This window comes from Hyalella azteca, unplaced genomic scaffold, assembly GCF_000764305.2.
Source record: "Hyalella azteca isolate HAZT.00-mixed unplaced genomic scaffold, Hazt_2.0.2 contig9555, whole genome shotgun sequence".
Lineage (NCBI taxonomy): Eukaryota > Metazoa > Arthropoda > Malacostraca > Amphipoda > Hyalellidae > Hyalella > Hyalella azteca.
In genome coordinates this window covers 117,330-132,909 of record NW_025939624.1, presented here as the reverse complement: position 1 = coordinate 132,909, position 15,580 = coordinate 117,330, and the positions used below count along the sequence as shown (strand labels likewise).

The 15,580-nt window shown below is 40.2% G+C and overlaps 2 protein-coding genes across 2 annotated transcripts in view; one reads left to right on the top strand and one right to left on the bottom strand.

The window, feature by feature from the left end:
* LOC108680313 (JNK-interacting protein 3-like) overlaps positions 1 to 6,438 on the top strand; it is a 30,977-nt gene extending 24,539 nt beyond the window's left edge. Inside the window, 4 exon segments of the mRNA XM_047882052.1 lie at positions 580 to 693; positions 1,194 to 1,391; positions 1,780 to 1,956; positions 5,378 to 6,438. Of these exon segments, the coding sequence (XP_047738008.1) occupies positions 580 to 693; positions 1,194 to 1,391; positions 1,780 to 1,956; positions 5,378 to 5,508 (620 nt within the window). The 3' untranslated portion in view covers positions 5,509 to 6,438.
* Positions 6,439 to 8,885: 2,447 nt separating this feature from the next.
* On the bottom strand, positions 8,886 to 15,283 carry LOC108680312 (protein SEC13 homolog). Its single transcript, XM_018169116.2, has 7 exons — positions 15,152 to 15,283; positions 13,828 to 13,928; positions 11,665 to 11,876; positions 11,222 to 11,355; positions 10,514 to 10,738; positions 9,852 to 9,989; positions 8,886 to 9,191 (listed from the first exon to the last, which is right to left on the bottom strand). The coding sequence occupies exons 1-7, from the start codon at positions 15,152 to 15,154 to the stop codon at positions 9,057 to 9,059; spliced, it is 948 nt and encodes a 315-aa protein (XP_018024605.1). The 5' UTR covers positions 15,155 to 15,283; the 3' UTR covers positions 8,886 to 9,056.
* Positions 15,284 to 15,580: the final 297 nt, after the last annotated feature.

Below are 15,580 nucleotides of genomic sequence, written 5' to 3'. Positions count from 1 at the left end.
CCGTTGTTCATCTTAAAATTTATATGATGTTTATGTTATTAATTCAGTTTTATTGATTAAGTTTTTTTTAAATTTTTTGCTGGCGTTATTTTTCGTACAGTTTTGCCTTATATCTCCTAGTATAATAGTTTTTTTGCATAAGTTTTTGCAAGTGAGCGTTTGATCCCTTCTTGTTTTTTTTTTTCTAGTTATAAGTTTAATCTATTACAATATTCGCTATTCGGCGTTGCTTTGTAGTTGTTCTGACTGCCGTTCTCTGTTGTCACTCATTTTACTGATTCAGCTGCCGGAATTTTGAGTCTTGAAAAGTTGAATTCTACATCAAATTTTTCTTTATTCCCTATTTTATTTTCAAGTTTTCTTAAACCTATAACTATACTAGCCGCTTTTTTAATACTGGGATAATCGAGCCTTCAAAACGAATTATTTTCAACGTTCAGAAGTTATATTAAGCAAACAAAATCTTCTAAGATGAAATATACCTATAGTTACTTCACAAATATTGAACCTTTTCAATGTTAGTCGCACTAAAAGCGAATGAAAGTTAGCCAAAGTTCTCATCAATGATGTAATAAACAGGCACCGGAAAGCTGGGATTTTCATTCGTCCGCATCACGGCGCTTCTCGTGTCTTCCAATCGCCTCTGGATCGGCACCGGCAACGGGGTCATCATATCTGTGCCGCTCTTTGAGAGTGAGTTCATCACATCGGTGCCGCTCTTTGAGAGTGAGTTCATCACTCCAGTGCCGCTCTTTGAGAGTGAGTTCATCATATCGGTGCCGCTCTTTGAGAGTGAGTTCATCACATCGGTGCCGCTCTTTGAGAGTGAGTTCATCACATCGGTGCCGCTCTTTGAGAGTGAGTTCACCATGTCGGTGCCGCTCTTTGAGAGTGAGTTCATCATATCGGTGCCGCTCTTTGAGAGTGAGTTCATCATCTCGGTGCCGCTCTTTGAGAGTGAGTTCATCATATCGGTGCCGCTTTTTGAGAGTGAGTTCATCACATCGGTGCCGCTCTTTGAGAGTGAGTTCATCATATTGGGACTGTAATATTTTTATGCATCATGTATCATAATGCCAGATTATTAACTTACTACCGCAAATATACTGTACTGTCTTTTCCGCAAATATATAGTTCAAATACTTCCAACTTCAAGCTGATAGTGCATTCGTTCTCATACGATTCCCTGATAGGCTCGTCATGCTCTGGCGTCAGCGGATCGACTGCAGCAACGTCAGGCGCTCCTGGAGGGATGGTGCGGGTGTACGCAGAAGCGGGCGCTGGGGGCGCCGTCGTCAGCGGGTCCTTTGTGCCCTTCTGCTCCATGGCGCAGGCGCAGCTTTCCTTCCACGGCCACAGAGACGCCGTGAAGTTCTTCGTCGCTGTGCCAGGTAGCGCGTTTTTGTTTTGCATCTGCGAGGCGTTTGTCAAATTAAAATTGCTCTAGCTTCAGCTTATGCATGTTTGAAATTATTTTCACGTTTATAAAGATGCACGTTTCCGTGCAGCCCTCCTGTCCACTCCCTCGCCCTCCTCTCCTCTCCGTTGTCTTCCTTTCCTCTCCCTCGCCCTCCTCTCCTCTCCCTTGGCCTCTTCTCCTCTCCCTTGGCCTCCTCTCCTCTCCCTCGCCCTCCTCTCCTCTCCCTTGGCCTCCTCTCCTCTCCCTTGGCCTCTTCTCCCTTGGCCTCTTCTCCTCTCCCTTGGCCTCCTCTCCTCTCCCTCGCCCTCCTCTCCTCTCCCTTGGCCTCCTCTCCTCCTCACTTCACGTACCCTCTTCAGGAAGCGGAAGCTCGCCCCTGTCTGCGCTGCTGCCGCCCTCGAGTGGCCCCGACTTGGTGAGCAGCTGCACGGCGCCCTCGTCCTCCGCTGCTGCTGCCCTCGGTGATGGCAACCCTCACCCGCCCTCCAACATGCTTGTCATCTCCGGCGGCGAGGGATACATCGACTTCAGAATTGGTAAATTAGTAATTTTCATCGCTAAATATTCCTGCCTGATTTATCAAGGGCCCTCATAACAAGATTTGCTGGAGAATTGGGAATGTTGATTCTGCTTTTGAAGTCCGATATTTATGGCTATGGATATGCTATAATTTTGATTTACTAGCCATAAACTGGTGCTTGCCATTACCTGCTGTGCCGTGTTTTGATGTCGTTTTCCCGACAATGTCATAACATTCACTTGTCTCTGAAGGAGACAGTAAGCTTTATCTTGAATATGTTTGGGCGGACTAGTAAGTTGTGGGCGCCCTCTGTTGCAGAGGACCAGAGGGAGGAAGATCGGGAAACTGCCAGCCATTTGTTGGTGTGGCATCTCCCACTAGAAGATAATATCTCTCACTTGCATCATAACATACGCTTCACCAACTCTAGTGAAGACCAGCCGCTCAGTTTAGGGAGCGTAGGGTTGTATCCAAGCCGCGAGTACAGCTCTAGACGCAGTTTGCCTTCTAGTCCTTGTCGCTCGCGGGTTGACCCGTTCGACTATGGAGACACTAGCAATCACTCTGACAATCTTAATCACTCTGGCAATCCTAATCTGTGCTGTGATATGTACGGTCCTGCCAGCGTTGAGACTCTCCAACGGTTGAGTCAATTTGTAGGAAATGTTGAATGTCCGCCCCATTCAACCCGTGAATATAGACGCCTGCACAAAAAACCTTTAGAAGAGCTTCATAATTACCACGGCCTGAAGGAACTAACTGGTTCTGCTAACCGTATGGCAGGAGTTCCTTAGTTTCATAGTAGAGTGACTTATTATTGGCTGTAGTGCGGGAGCCAAACCCTTCAGTTCAGTTTCACCACTAGTGCAAAATGGTCATATGTTCATCAAATAAAGTTTCATTTTTATTTTACTTCTCTTCATCTTTGTTTGTAACGCCATCTAGAGCTGGTAAATTGTTGGATCAATAGCTTACTTTATCCCTGTATAATAGCAATATAATTTACATAAATGCCAAATCTTTTATGTAGATCATAGAAATAACTTTTAGTAGTTAATGCTTAAAATTTAACTCGAGCTTTTCTCGCCATTTTGAAACATTTGGCCGGTCGCATGCCGTAGGTTTCTCACCTTTCCCTATAGTTTCAAGCACTCGGCTATGATAATTATAATACTTAAATTATATTCCTTTACTTGAGCATGGCAGTTCCTATTACGGTTTGGCGCTGGCGCTGTGTCGCATATTTACTGCTCTCCAACGTAGAACTCAACGGGACTGAGTGTCACTTATTATCGTAGTTATCTTTCCTCGGCACTGTTCCGTGCTTTTGCCGCCTTTAATGAAATCCGTGATGTAGTTTTTACGTATTAGGTACGACATAAATTTGCCTTACATAAATATTATAATTCACCGTACCTTCACGCAAATTCTTATACTCGAACAATGTTTTGCTTGTTTCTTAATCCACTTTTTGATTATTTCATACTCTTTTAATTTTACTAACCTCATTCATCCCGTGAACTATTCCCTATATTTAAACGCCTTCATGAACAAGAGTCTTCAGTAAAGACCTCGCATCGATTAGTTTTTTCAAGATCTACGCATCTCGTATATCGGTAGAGGAAAGCTTTTGAACGCTTAATTTTGGACGTGGCAATCTGGCTGTATTGCTGTTGCTCGTGGCTTGGTTATGGCGTTGATGTTGTGATGCTAGTGAGGATATTAATCTTCCTACAGCGCCTTCTGTAAGCCGACAAAGCTGCAGAGACCGAGCGGGTAAAGCTCACTATTGTCGCTTTGTTTCGCGTTGCCCAGCAGTTGCGCTTTATCTAATACACCTAACCGTTCTAACTCACGCACCCGACCACGCAACTCACGCACTTAACCATGCACCCGACCACGCAACTCGTGCACCTGATCACGCATCTCACGCTCAACCACTCAACCGACCACGCAACTCACGCACCCGACCATGCAACTAACGCATATGTTCATGCAACTAACGCACATGACCATGCAACTTATGCACCTGACCATGCAACTTGCGCACCTAATCACGCAACACATGAGCTGTTCTGTGTGAGTGCACTTGCACTATACAAAAAGCTTCAAGCCTCTGTCACAGGAGGCATCACGAAAACCTCTGTCATAGTCAGCCTCAAGCCACTGTCATTGCCAAGCCCTTGTCACGATCTGCGGCGAAAACACATGGAGATTTCACTTACAAATTCCACTACCATGCCGAAATTCTGCCGTCTGTTCTATGTTCAGACCTCAGTGCTACAGACTTCATCATACTAGACTAACTTACTCAATTGCTCTGCTGAGAGTCGTGCACTGGTGGACTGGCAGAACTCGTGTGCGCTGCACGCCCAATTAGTTGCGTGATCCGGACGCTTACTCGCGCTTGTTGGCAATTGGCTCAAACTAATTAATCATTTTTCTTATTGTAAATAATTAATCCTTCAATCTTATTCTAATATTATTGTCTACCAGCACAACGTTTGTGTGCACCAGCATGATTATGAACTTAACTTCTACATAAGAAATGTAATCTTTGTGCACTTCGCTGAGGCGTTTGTTTGACAGCATTAATATGGCAAAGACAGTTTCAACGCATGACTTGGTCACTTCAAATTGTTTCGAACCACGCTGCACCTCAGGGCCGAACTCTTTTTGCTTGGCTGGTATTCTGTTCACGGGATAACTTCATCATTTCTCTAGCACTTCCCTATAGTTCACCCCCTACGTTTTTGCTTTTACCGTCCATATTTTTTTTATAACCCAAAATCCTAAAATTTTTCAACGCGACTCCAAGTTTAAGAGTCTATTTGCGGTTATTCAACATATTTGTCTAGTCGAATAATAGTCGGTGGCCCAGTGGTTACAGTTCAGAGTACCGAATTTGGCGCAGAGAGGCGCGGGTTCGATCCCAGCTCTGTGCGCCAGTTTCTGGTCAGAATCGGCAAGGAGGCCGGGCGGTTAAGCACAGCAGAATTTGAATCAGCGAGTTGTGAGTTCGAGACCGCAACAAGCTGTGGATGTTCTGCGATGTTAAGAATCGGCGACAGGCCTATGGCCTAATAAACGCTGAAACCGCTATTATTATTATTATTATATTATTATAATATATTTCTTCACCGATTTAAACATTCCACCCCATACTCAATTGATACCGCGGAATCACGCCTTGGTCTTATTCACCAATAAGCGTGGGCCTTTCGAAACAGATGCCGTTGCGATCAAAGCTGCGTTGTTAATTACATTGGCTATTTCATGCAAGATTGATCACTTCCTTTGACGTTGCCAGTTTTCTGGTGGTTGGTGGTTAGATCAACGACTACGATGATAATGATGATGTGGTGGTTGATGATGATATTGACGATGATGATGTGGTGGTTGATGATAATATTGACGATGATGATGTGGTGTTGCAGGCGAAGGCGACGACGACGGCACCAGTGCGACGGGTGACGCAGGCGGAGGGTCGTCGGGTAAACCTGAGGGGCTGAGCCGGGGGGAGAACCCCCACCTGATCGTGTGGTCCGTGGGGGCACCAGCTGAGTGAACGCAACCATCGTGTGGTCCGTGAGGGCCACACACCCAGCTGTCGACCATATTGAACACAACCTGCTTTCCAACTATTGTCTCATGCTGTGTGAATACAGCTGTTCCCCACACATGCTCGTGCCAGCTGTGGGAATACAACCAGCTTTAGAAATGTGTACGCGAGTTGAGTTAACCATCTGCGGATACTGTGGTCATACAGGCTACAGGCACGCCTCATGGCGTAAGGTTGTTCCTGTTGGATTTTTATTCCCACAAATGCGTCGACGCAGCGAGGCATCGCGTGCTCCAGCTTTAGAATACGGAACGCAAGCTGAGCAAAACGTGGATTTTTATTTATCTCGTCTCGTTCATAGATAGTTTTCTACGTAGATGTTTTAGTAAATTGAGTTTTAGGTGATCTGCGTACTTATGGTTTTAGGCTAAAATGGATTAAATGTTTTGCTTGGATAAGCTAGGTTTTATTCGACTTATTATTATTGGGATCCGTGCAATGTTTCTACAACTTTCAGGTGCTCGGTCTCTTTGTCTAAATGTGATTCTATGTAATTTTTAGTTTGATTTTTCTGTTCGTCCGAAAATTTTAGGGAAGAAAATCGCACTTAAAACGAAGCTGGTCAGTTAAACCCGAGTGCTCAAGCCTGTACCTAAACCTCTCAGTTCTCGCCTCTCACTGACCGTTGTGTTTAATTTCAGTTCCGTCTTTCAGTTGTATCGTATTATTTAAGAATCCTTCTCTGAATATTGTCATTTCTCGTGCCGTCTGTATGATTCAAATCGAGCTGCCAAATGTGTTCACATTTGTTCACACATTCACTGATGAATGTGAGTCTCACTTCTACATCTTTTCTTGTGAGGTATAAGTCTTTCAAACGCGTTCATGTCAGTTCTACGGTTATTCTTATGTATATAGAGTTTCAACAATTTTTCAAGTTTTCTAAAAACTTCCTTTTCAATTACACTTAGGCGTCGAATAATGATTCTGGATAAAAAAGACACGATCGTAGTTCTGAAATAAAAATCCATATATTCTAACGTTTCGGCTATCTACACTTTAGCCATCATCAGAGTAAATAAGATGATAATCTGGAAAGAATAGATGCTAAAGTGTAGATAGCCGAAACGTTAGAATATATGGATTTTTATTTCAGAACTGCGATCGTGTCTTTTTTTATCCAGAATCATTATTCGACGCCTAAGTGTAATTGAAAAGGAAGTTTTTAGAAAACTTGAAAAATTGTTGAAACTCTATATAAAAATAAAGTCCGATTTATTATTTCTGGGTTATTCTTATGTTAAATTATGTTGAATACGGTGGAGATTAATTCGTGTTCAACGTAGATGACTGGCTTTAAAAATCTTATTGTCAAGAGATTTCTCTTTGATATCTGCTTTTATTTTATTTGAATGTGTTCAAGACTGTTGACAATTGTTATAACAGATTTTACAACAAATTTTTAGTCGAGGTCAATGAAGTAATAAACTTTAGAAAAAGTTATGAAGAAATTGATACTTTCGTGATAGTTTTCGTTGTAGTTTGATGCTATTGCATCTGGAAAGCAATCTCCGGTTGATTAATGGCGGCCATGTTTCATGGTTGCTTATCTCGTGGAATTTTTAGCCACCAAACTACCCCTAGCGGACGGAAAGTTTGTAAAATATTCGCCTCTCACCGCCGGCAATTTATTCTTTGCTAGGTAAGATAGCTTCCTGCCCACTTGTCTTGTGCATCTCAGCTTGATAAATTGTGAACAATTGTCATGGTGGCAAGCGCTGCCCTGAGGCAGCTCATTTCTTACCGCATGTTTAACTTGTAATGATAATTTGATAAAATTAGGTATTTAAGGGCACCGTGTTGTAGCGGTGCTTGCACCGCACGTCTCTCAAATGATTGTAATCCGTGAGTGTAATTATGTGTACATAAGATGCTTCTCGACGTTACCCTTTTTATATTTATTGATTATTTATCACGGCACATGTCAGTGTCGCTATGAGACTCGCACCTGCCAGCGATAACTTGCATGTCCTCAATTCGATGCTAGGAGCTGCAAGTGCCAAATATGCACTCGAATTTTCTCGTTATTATAGATTTAATTCAAGACAGTAGAAAATTAGAGTATTTCCCGAGACTCTTCGTTCTAATTTATATTCTTTTGTTCAATGAGTAGAAAGAGATAAAAGTTATAAGTTATATGCCAGTAAGTTCATTCAAAAGTTCATCAAAACGAAGACTTTTGACTCAAAAAAGCGGCACAATGATTCAAGTCAGAATTTGGCTAGCTTCAATCATTTCTTTCCCAGCCTTCCAAAGCCTTGTGATCCGATTTGCATGTTTAAACTCACGCTTAAATCCATGATAACTCTTCTAATTTTTTCAGTGTATCGGATCGGATTTCAATTTTTTTCTCGCTAACCGAAAAAAAGTTGAATAAAGGATTTAGCACTCACTGACATGTGTTCTCAATGAGTTCGCCTTAGGGCTCAGTAACTTGATTGATTTTTGTGTGCTACGGTACTCTCGTCTCATGAAGGTTTGCATTCTTATGTTACTTGGTACAGCAATAGCAGCTTCTATAGGCTTCTAATACCTACTGGCTTCTGACGGTAACTCACATTACCAGGCTCTACATCAGAATAAGTCGGTAGTTAGTGTATCAATAGGCAGGTTCTACTCGTCTGTCTACGAAGGAACGAGATGTCATAATTTAAACTGATTCATGTCCCACTGTTCATAGATGTGCTAAAATGAGAATAGTGCTTAAGATACGAGTGTTTTTGGTTTAAAGTAAGATTTTATTTTGGGCAATAAATTATTTTGCTAAGTCCCCTCCACCGGCCAAGGAAGTTTACAGCTCACTTAAGGTTGTTTGCTCTGGACGAGGCACTGATATGCACTTAGTTGTTGAAAGTCTTTCTCGATTGCTATTTCTTCGCGCATGTAGTGGAGGTTTTCTTTCACTGCGGACTGCTTGCCCGTCAAAGCCCGTTCCGCAAGGCTTACCCGCTGGGTGGGTCGGAGTCGCTGCATACCAAAGCTTTAAAATAAGTAAACTCGAGCTCTGTTACGATAGATTGATTAGCTTTTAATTCAGAAATTTATTAGAGTTCTTCTGTACAAATCTACTTTCTCTGTAATATTCGTATGATTATTTTTAATTTTAAATCGAGTTGATAAAAGACTGCTCAGATGATGTAATATTGTGCATGCTTGACAGCGCTCGTCCATTGTTCCCTCATTCGTATGAGCTATTGGCGGCCGACTTATTGATAACGCAGTTGTAAAATTTCTATGATCGAATATATTATGAGATCACGGGTTGGCTTTTTCTGAGAAGAAACCTAGCAAATTTAAATAACTAGAAACGTCGAAGAAAATATTGTTAGGTATGAAATATTTATTATATAACTCAATATAGGATAAACCTTACAGAAGTAAAACAGCTTTACCTCAATTTTCGGCACAGTGCATTCGTGCAACAAAAGAGTTCTGCATTCATCCTGTATTCAATACACGCAAAGGGTGTTCATTATGCCATGTTGAGGGCTGGATCAATGCACGGTTTGTGGTCGCATTTGCTGTTCTCCTGCAGCAGCGGACGCAGTGATGGCCGCGGCCTCCGCAGCCTTGCTGGAGTCGCTGAGGCAAACCCATTGGCCTTCTGTGTTCTCTTTCCAGAGGCTCACCTGCGCAGCCACATTCATATTAAAGCAAAGAAGATGATGAAATAAAAATAGAGCTGCATGTCAAAGTGTGGCAAACGAATGAAAAAAAACTACAACAAATCCATTCAGATGAAAGTATATAGCCACTGCAGTGACTTTGCATTCAAGTTGGTGAATTAAATAAATCCGGTCACTGCGCCAAGTTTGTTTGATCTTATTGACAACCAAACGTTTAATATTAAATTTAATACCTGCAACATACAATTCCAATATACAGGAAACTATCTGAATGCAATATAATTTGATATCATCACGTTACCAATATCAATGGAATCGGTGCTTCTCCTGCGAGTTTAAAAATGCGGAAAGCGAGTCAATTTCGTTGTCTGGGCATATTTATTTAGTTTCTAAGTATGTTGGGTGGGTGTGGTAGCAGATGATTTCATAATTGGAACAATTAGCTGACGATTGCTGATTAGCAGAGGCAAGATAACGCAACTGGCCTCAAACGCAAACCGGAGGACCAATTGGGTTACTATAACTACATGTTGCCAATATGAAGGTTAAAATGTTACCATATTTTAATATCTCAAATGGTACATTGCCAATAAGAGGGTTAAAACTTTACCCTATTTTGATTTACCACATGTAAAGTTGCCAATAAGAGGGTTAAAACGTTACCCTGTTGTCGCCGCCCGACACGGCGAGAATGTTGCCGGTGACCGACCAGCTGACATGCCAGATGACGTCCGCAAAACTCGGCAGCTCTTTGGAGCGGAACTGACCGTTGTCGCCTGTCCAGATGAGCACGCGGCAGTCCTGAGAGTTGCCATTTGCGGCGTTATAGCATCTATAGGGTTATTTACAGCGTTATAAATGGTATAAATATAAATTTACAACAGCGTTATAGCATCTATAGGGTTATAGCATTTACGGCGTTATGGCAATAATAACGTTATAGCGTTTACAACGTTAATGGGTATTCAGAAATTATTTAATCCTGATACCTTTCACGCTGTTAACACACTTGGTTGTAATAATTCCTCGTGTATCACAAAAATTAATATACAAGTCTAGTGTTGAGTTTAGGTTCAGTTCCTAACAAACTGTTCCATGATGTTAAAGTTTCATAGTAAATGTATTTACACAGTCCTGGTGTGTACGGGAGAACAAAAATAGAAACAATAAAAAAAATTCTTATACAAAATAAGTACAAGATGCACAAAACTAGAAACTTCATAAGCTGTTATTAAATTTGTATCACAAATGAATTTAGTTCATTGCAAGTTGATTAAGTGCCGATTTTCAGGAATTAGTTTTAATAAAGATGACGGTAATCAGACCTGCGAACACGACGCAATAACAGACGTTCCGAGGCCACAAGATGGCGCCCAGGCGACGTCCCTAACCCAGTCCGAGTGTCCCTCGAGCTTCGCCTCCTCGACCCACTCGCCGCTCTCGTAGCGCCAAATTTTAACGTACGAGTCGCAGCCTCCCGTGACGAGGCGCTGCTGCGTCAGTCCGCCGCTCGAGACGGCTGGCGCCCAACTGACGGCATTGCAGCCAACCTGCCGCGTCCAGAAGGTGTGACTTCAAATTTTATACGGTGCGCAGAGTCGCGATTAAATTTTTGTTTTTTATTCTTAAATATCAATCCCACTTGAGAACCAAGTTAAGTGACCGCAAATCATACTTTAGCTATCAATCCCAATTGAGAACTAAGATAATTGATCACAAATTATACTTTAGATTTCGATCCCAATTTAGAACCAAGTAAAGTGATCACAAATCATACCCTTAGATATCGATCCCAATTGAGAACCAAGTTAAGTGATCACAAATTATACTTTAGATAAGTCCCGCGAAATTCCTAAAGATGATAAATGGCCAGAGAAATTTTTAAGATGATGAATGCCCGTGAAATTTTCAATTATGGCGAATGCTACATGAAATTTCTGAAGACGGTGAAGGCCCCGTGAAATTCCTACAGATAGCGAATGTCCCGTACAATTCCTGAGGATGATGCATACTCTTATATAAGAGAGACGAACATTGTGAGCGTTGGTGATCTTGACGGCATGCCAGGTGTGGGCGGCGGTGTAGGTGAGCACCGAGACCGAGCCGTCGCTCGACGCGCACGCCAGCATCAGGCCGAGCTCGTGTGGCGCCCAACACACGCTGTTGACTGACAACATCCTATCATAAATATGCGCTAATCTTGTCGCTAATCATGCGGTCTTAGCTAATGAATTTGGTTTCATGGCTTAGCAACCATCATAGGGTGGATAATTAGAATCATATATGAATAAATGCGAATTTAGACCTTCATAATAAATCTCCATGAACAGATAGCTTAAGCCTCTTTCAGAAATTACCTAAAGAAACAATAAGTATAGAGACCTGTGTAATTACATTAATAATTGACGCTGCAATTAATTGTTACAGTACAACGGTACCAAGTTTTAGAATGAATCAACGAGTCAGCACAACTCACTAGATGACGTGTGCTCTGTGTAGGTGTAGATGCTGCGCCAGGTACTCTGGTCCTCCTGCCAGATGATGAGTTTCCGGTCATAGCCACAGGAGGCCAGGAGGCGGCCATACATAGGGTGAGCCCAGGCCACCTGCCAGACTGGCCCCTCATGTTCTCTCAGGGACGCCACCAGCGACTGCTCGCCCTTCCTTACTTCAAACACACGCACGGTTCTGCACGAGGTAATCCAATAAATTGGAAGCATTTCTTTTGAAAGGACAAAAAGTGTCTCCAAGATTATTTGCTTCAGCCAAGTCACAGCAAGAATTTTGCTTTGAATTTCATCAATGAAGTATTTAAGTATCAGATGCATGTTACACATAAAAATGTCAGTCTATCTTTAATGAAGGATGTATCCAAAATATATTCAAGCGTAATGAAGATTTGGCAGGAAAGAAGATAATAGCAAAATATTTTAAGCCTCCAAAATAAATTCTATTTTTTTTCAGCCATTCCATCACAAAATGCTACATTATCTATTAGTATAATCACACAAATAAGACCAAATAATCTGAGTGGGGAGAGATAGTAAATTTTCATATTATTAATAATGAAAGGATGTTCTATACAACCGGCAGAATGCGCATCTCCATCACCAGAGCACACAGAATGACCAAGAATGTGTCTCATGTGATTCTTCTTCCACTCAAGATCAGGCATCAAGTTAATTAAAATATGGTTAAAAGGGCTTGAAGAATAACAGAAAATAAAGATTTTCTCTGCAATTTGTGGTAGGTGAAAAATTAGCAAAACAGTGCTCCATTTCTAAATATCTCCTATTGAAGAGTAGTAATTTAGCATATTCTAAAAGTACTGTCAACAGGGTAATAAGGGACACATTTGAGCGTTTTTTGTTAATAAATTCATACCACAAAACATTTCATAAGCAAGTTTGGGCTCACTTTGAAGCTCATTGCGAGGGCTACTGTATGGCATCAGTGAAAAATTCTATATGCTATTTGCAAAGTGCAAGATGCAAAATAAAAGCGTCCTGAATCGTGTATAACATTACATTACCGATGATGCATTAATTTCTTGTTTAGTGAAATTTTTTCACTGAGCGAGGTAAATCTGTAAATGCGTTTTTAGGGGTGTCCCTTATTACCCTGGGGGGGGGGGGGAGGGCGTCCCTTAGTACCCCGTCTTGAGGAAATGGCAGCCATTTTTTTTAATGAGATAGTATACGCAAATTCTGTCAATCATGTTTTCAAGCCAACACCTGTGTGCAACTTTAATGTAAGTAAAATTTTTTAATATGGCAAATATTTTTTTGCTACACACCTTAGCAGAGGTACTTTTCCAAAATCTCACTTTTTGCACTTTTTCAGGGATTTTTTAGAGGTAGTAAACATAGGATTTATTAAGTTGCTTTATGCTACATAGATAGTAAAAATGTTGAACTTTACGTCACTATTTATGCTTCTGCAATATTATGATATTTTGGTTAGTTAGCTGCTACTACATTTCTACAAAATATGGGACAACTGTCCTGATTTACCCCGTCTGTCCCTTATTATCCAGTTTGATGGTATATATTTCTAGTAATGGTTTAGATATTTCCTTACAAAAAAATTTGTTCCTAGGTGACTTACGTAGTTGCCAAAATCTGGTGAGGACAAGAAATTCAGGTACCAAAAACATACGGCTTCTAAAAATGAACATTCCTATACTGGAAATGCTTTCCAATATTATACAAATTAACTTGATTGCCTTTGCTTCAGATTTGGGTTTAATAGTGCTAACTAATTCTTTAAAGACATTTAATTCTTGCCAGTGCATGGACAAAAGTAGGATATTTTCAAGTGGCAGTCAAAAATTAATATAATTTGAGCACATTTAGAATAACCTTTGAATTTTGTTTCTGTATTCCTACATTCAGGCATGAATTTGTTCAGCAAGATATTTCTACATATATATTTTTATTGGAAAAGACAGACAACCTGTATCAACAATTGATAATCCTTTATCCCAGAATCATACTTATCACTTTTTATACTATATGTTATAAAATTCTTCTGTGGGGATAATTGCAATATTCTGTAGCCATGAAATTGTCCATGAAGATTTTTTTTTCACGAGATGAAGTTTAATATTTAATATGGCTAATGAAGAATTACTCCCCACCTGTCTGATGAGCAAGTTGCAAGCCTGGTGCCATAGTAGTCCATCTGAGCATCATGAATCATATCTTCATGCCCAGTCTCCACTTGGCTCACAATTGACACCTGGAAAATATATTACAAATTGAAAAAAATTCACAGAGATCACTAAGTGTTGGAACATAATAAACTTTCAATTTGATATCATACTTTATGAATAAGTAGAATGCCATGCCCTAAAAGTTGGTAGGTATTCATTTGAGATATGGCTCTTCAATAAAAAAAATTTATTAACACATTTTTTATCTGTAAGATTTAAGAATTAAATAAATTTGTAATTTATCTTCAAAAATTGCTATAATATTTATAATACAATTTTCAATAATATTCAATCACTTCCAAAGACAATATGGAAAAGTAGAAAAGTGAGGAAAATCTACAGTGAAATATGATATACGGTAGCAGGCATAGAATATATTATATATCTACTTGGCAAGCCGCAAATGAATTTTTTGAGCCATGGTTTTATGGATTTGCCAGCCGTGATTCCATTTCTTCAAGCCGTGATTTAATACTTCAAACCATGAATTCCATACCTCGGCCATTGCAGCCGCGCCGGCTGCCATGAACTTTTAACTAAGTCCCATGCACATGTTTCCCCTAATCCCTAATTTTACCCTAAAAACAGTCAACACTAACATTTGTCTTCACTTAAGTTGCAACTTGCAACTGATCACGTGATAATGCAGTCTGACTGCTCTGACATGACAGCAACAATGTGATCTTTATGGAAACATTTAAGATTGACTTGTTATTACGTTGTGCAGGATATTTTGGTTGGCAGGATTGTCAAAGTATTGATTGAAAGTATTAATTGTGAGTAAAAATGATCATTCCATAGGTGATTTTAAAAAATCCTATGTAAAAATAGGCAGCTTAACTTATTTTTCATAGAAGAAATAGGGAAAAACCCATAGCGCCATAGGGATGGATGAAATTGGCCAGATTCAAGGGCCTTTCAGTCCAATTCATGGATGTGCTCAATTTTCCACTTTGGTTGTAGGCATTTTTCAAATCTACAGGTGAAAATATGTTATTTTGATCAATTTTTACAGAAGAGAAATTGAAACATAAGAGTTACAGCCTTACAGAAACATATGAAATTGTACATTCAAATTGCTTTCATTGGAACAGAAAGTTTTTTTCTCATTTGCAGTTTGGTAGAACTAGAACAATACTTCTAACTTTTTTATGGAAGAGAAAATATGGCAAATCTGTTAGATCAAAACCAATATTACTTATTTTAATGTATATTTACTCGTATAAACTTTACCAATTACGTAACTTACCATCTTTGCTGCGGCTGATTCGCACAAATGGAACTAAACAACAATGTTTCGACTGCCGGGCGCGGTGTCCTCAACTAAATAGACACCACAGCAGTTAGCAACTTAGCAGCACATCTTCGAATTGTCAGGCAATGTTTACATCTGGCGATGTGGATGTAGTCCAAAGCCGAAGTGTTCGATTCGTAAAAACGCTTTCATGAGAATGTTCGAAAAATTAAAAACAAAAATACCACTTCATACAAAAAAGAAGAGGAAAATATATTACTTTTTCTGAAACCACAATCAAACTTTCAACTTTCCAGTTGTAAGATATATTTTTGAGATTTATAAATATGGACCAAGATTGCAAGGGAAATCGGACAATTCCAAACGTGGCAGTCAGGAACAAATCTGCTATTAATTAACAACATATATCATTAAGCTTTCTTC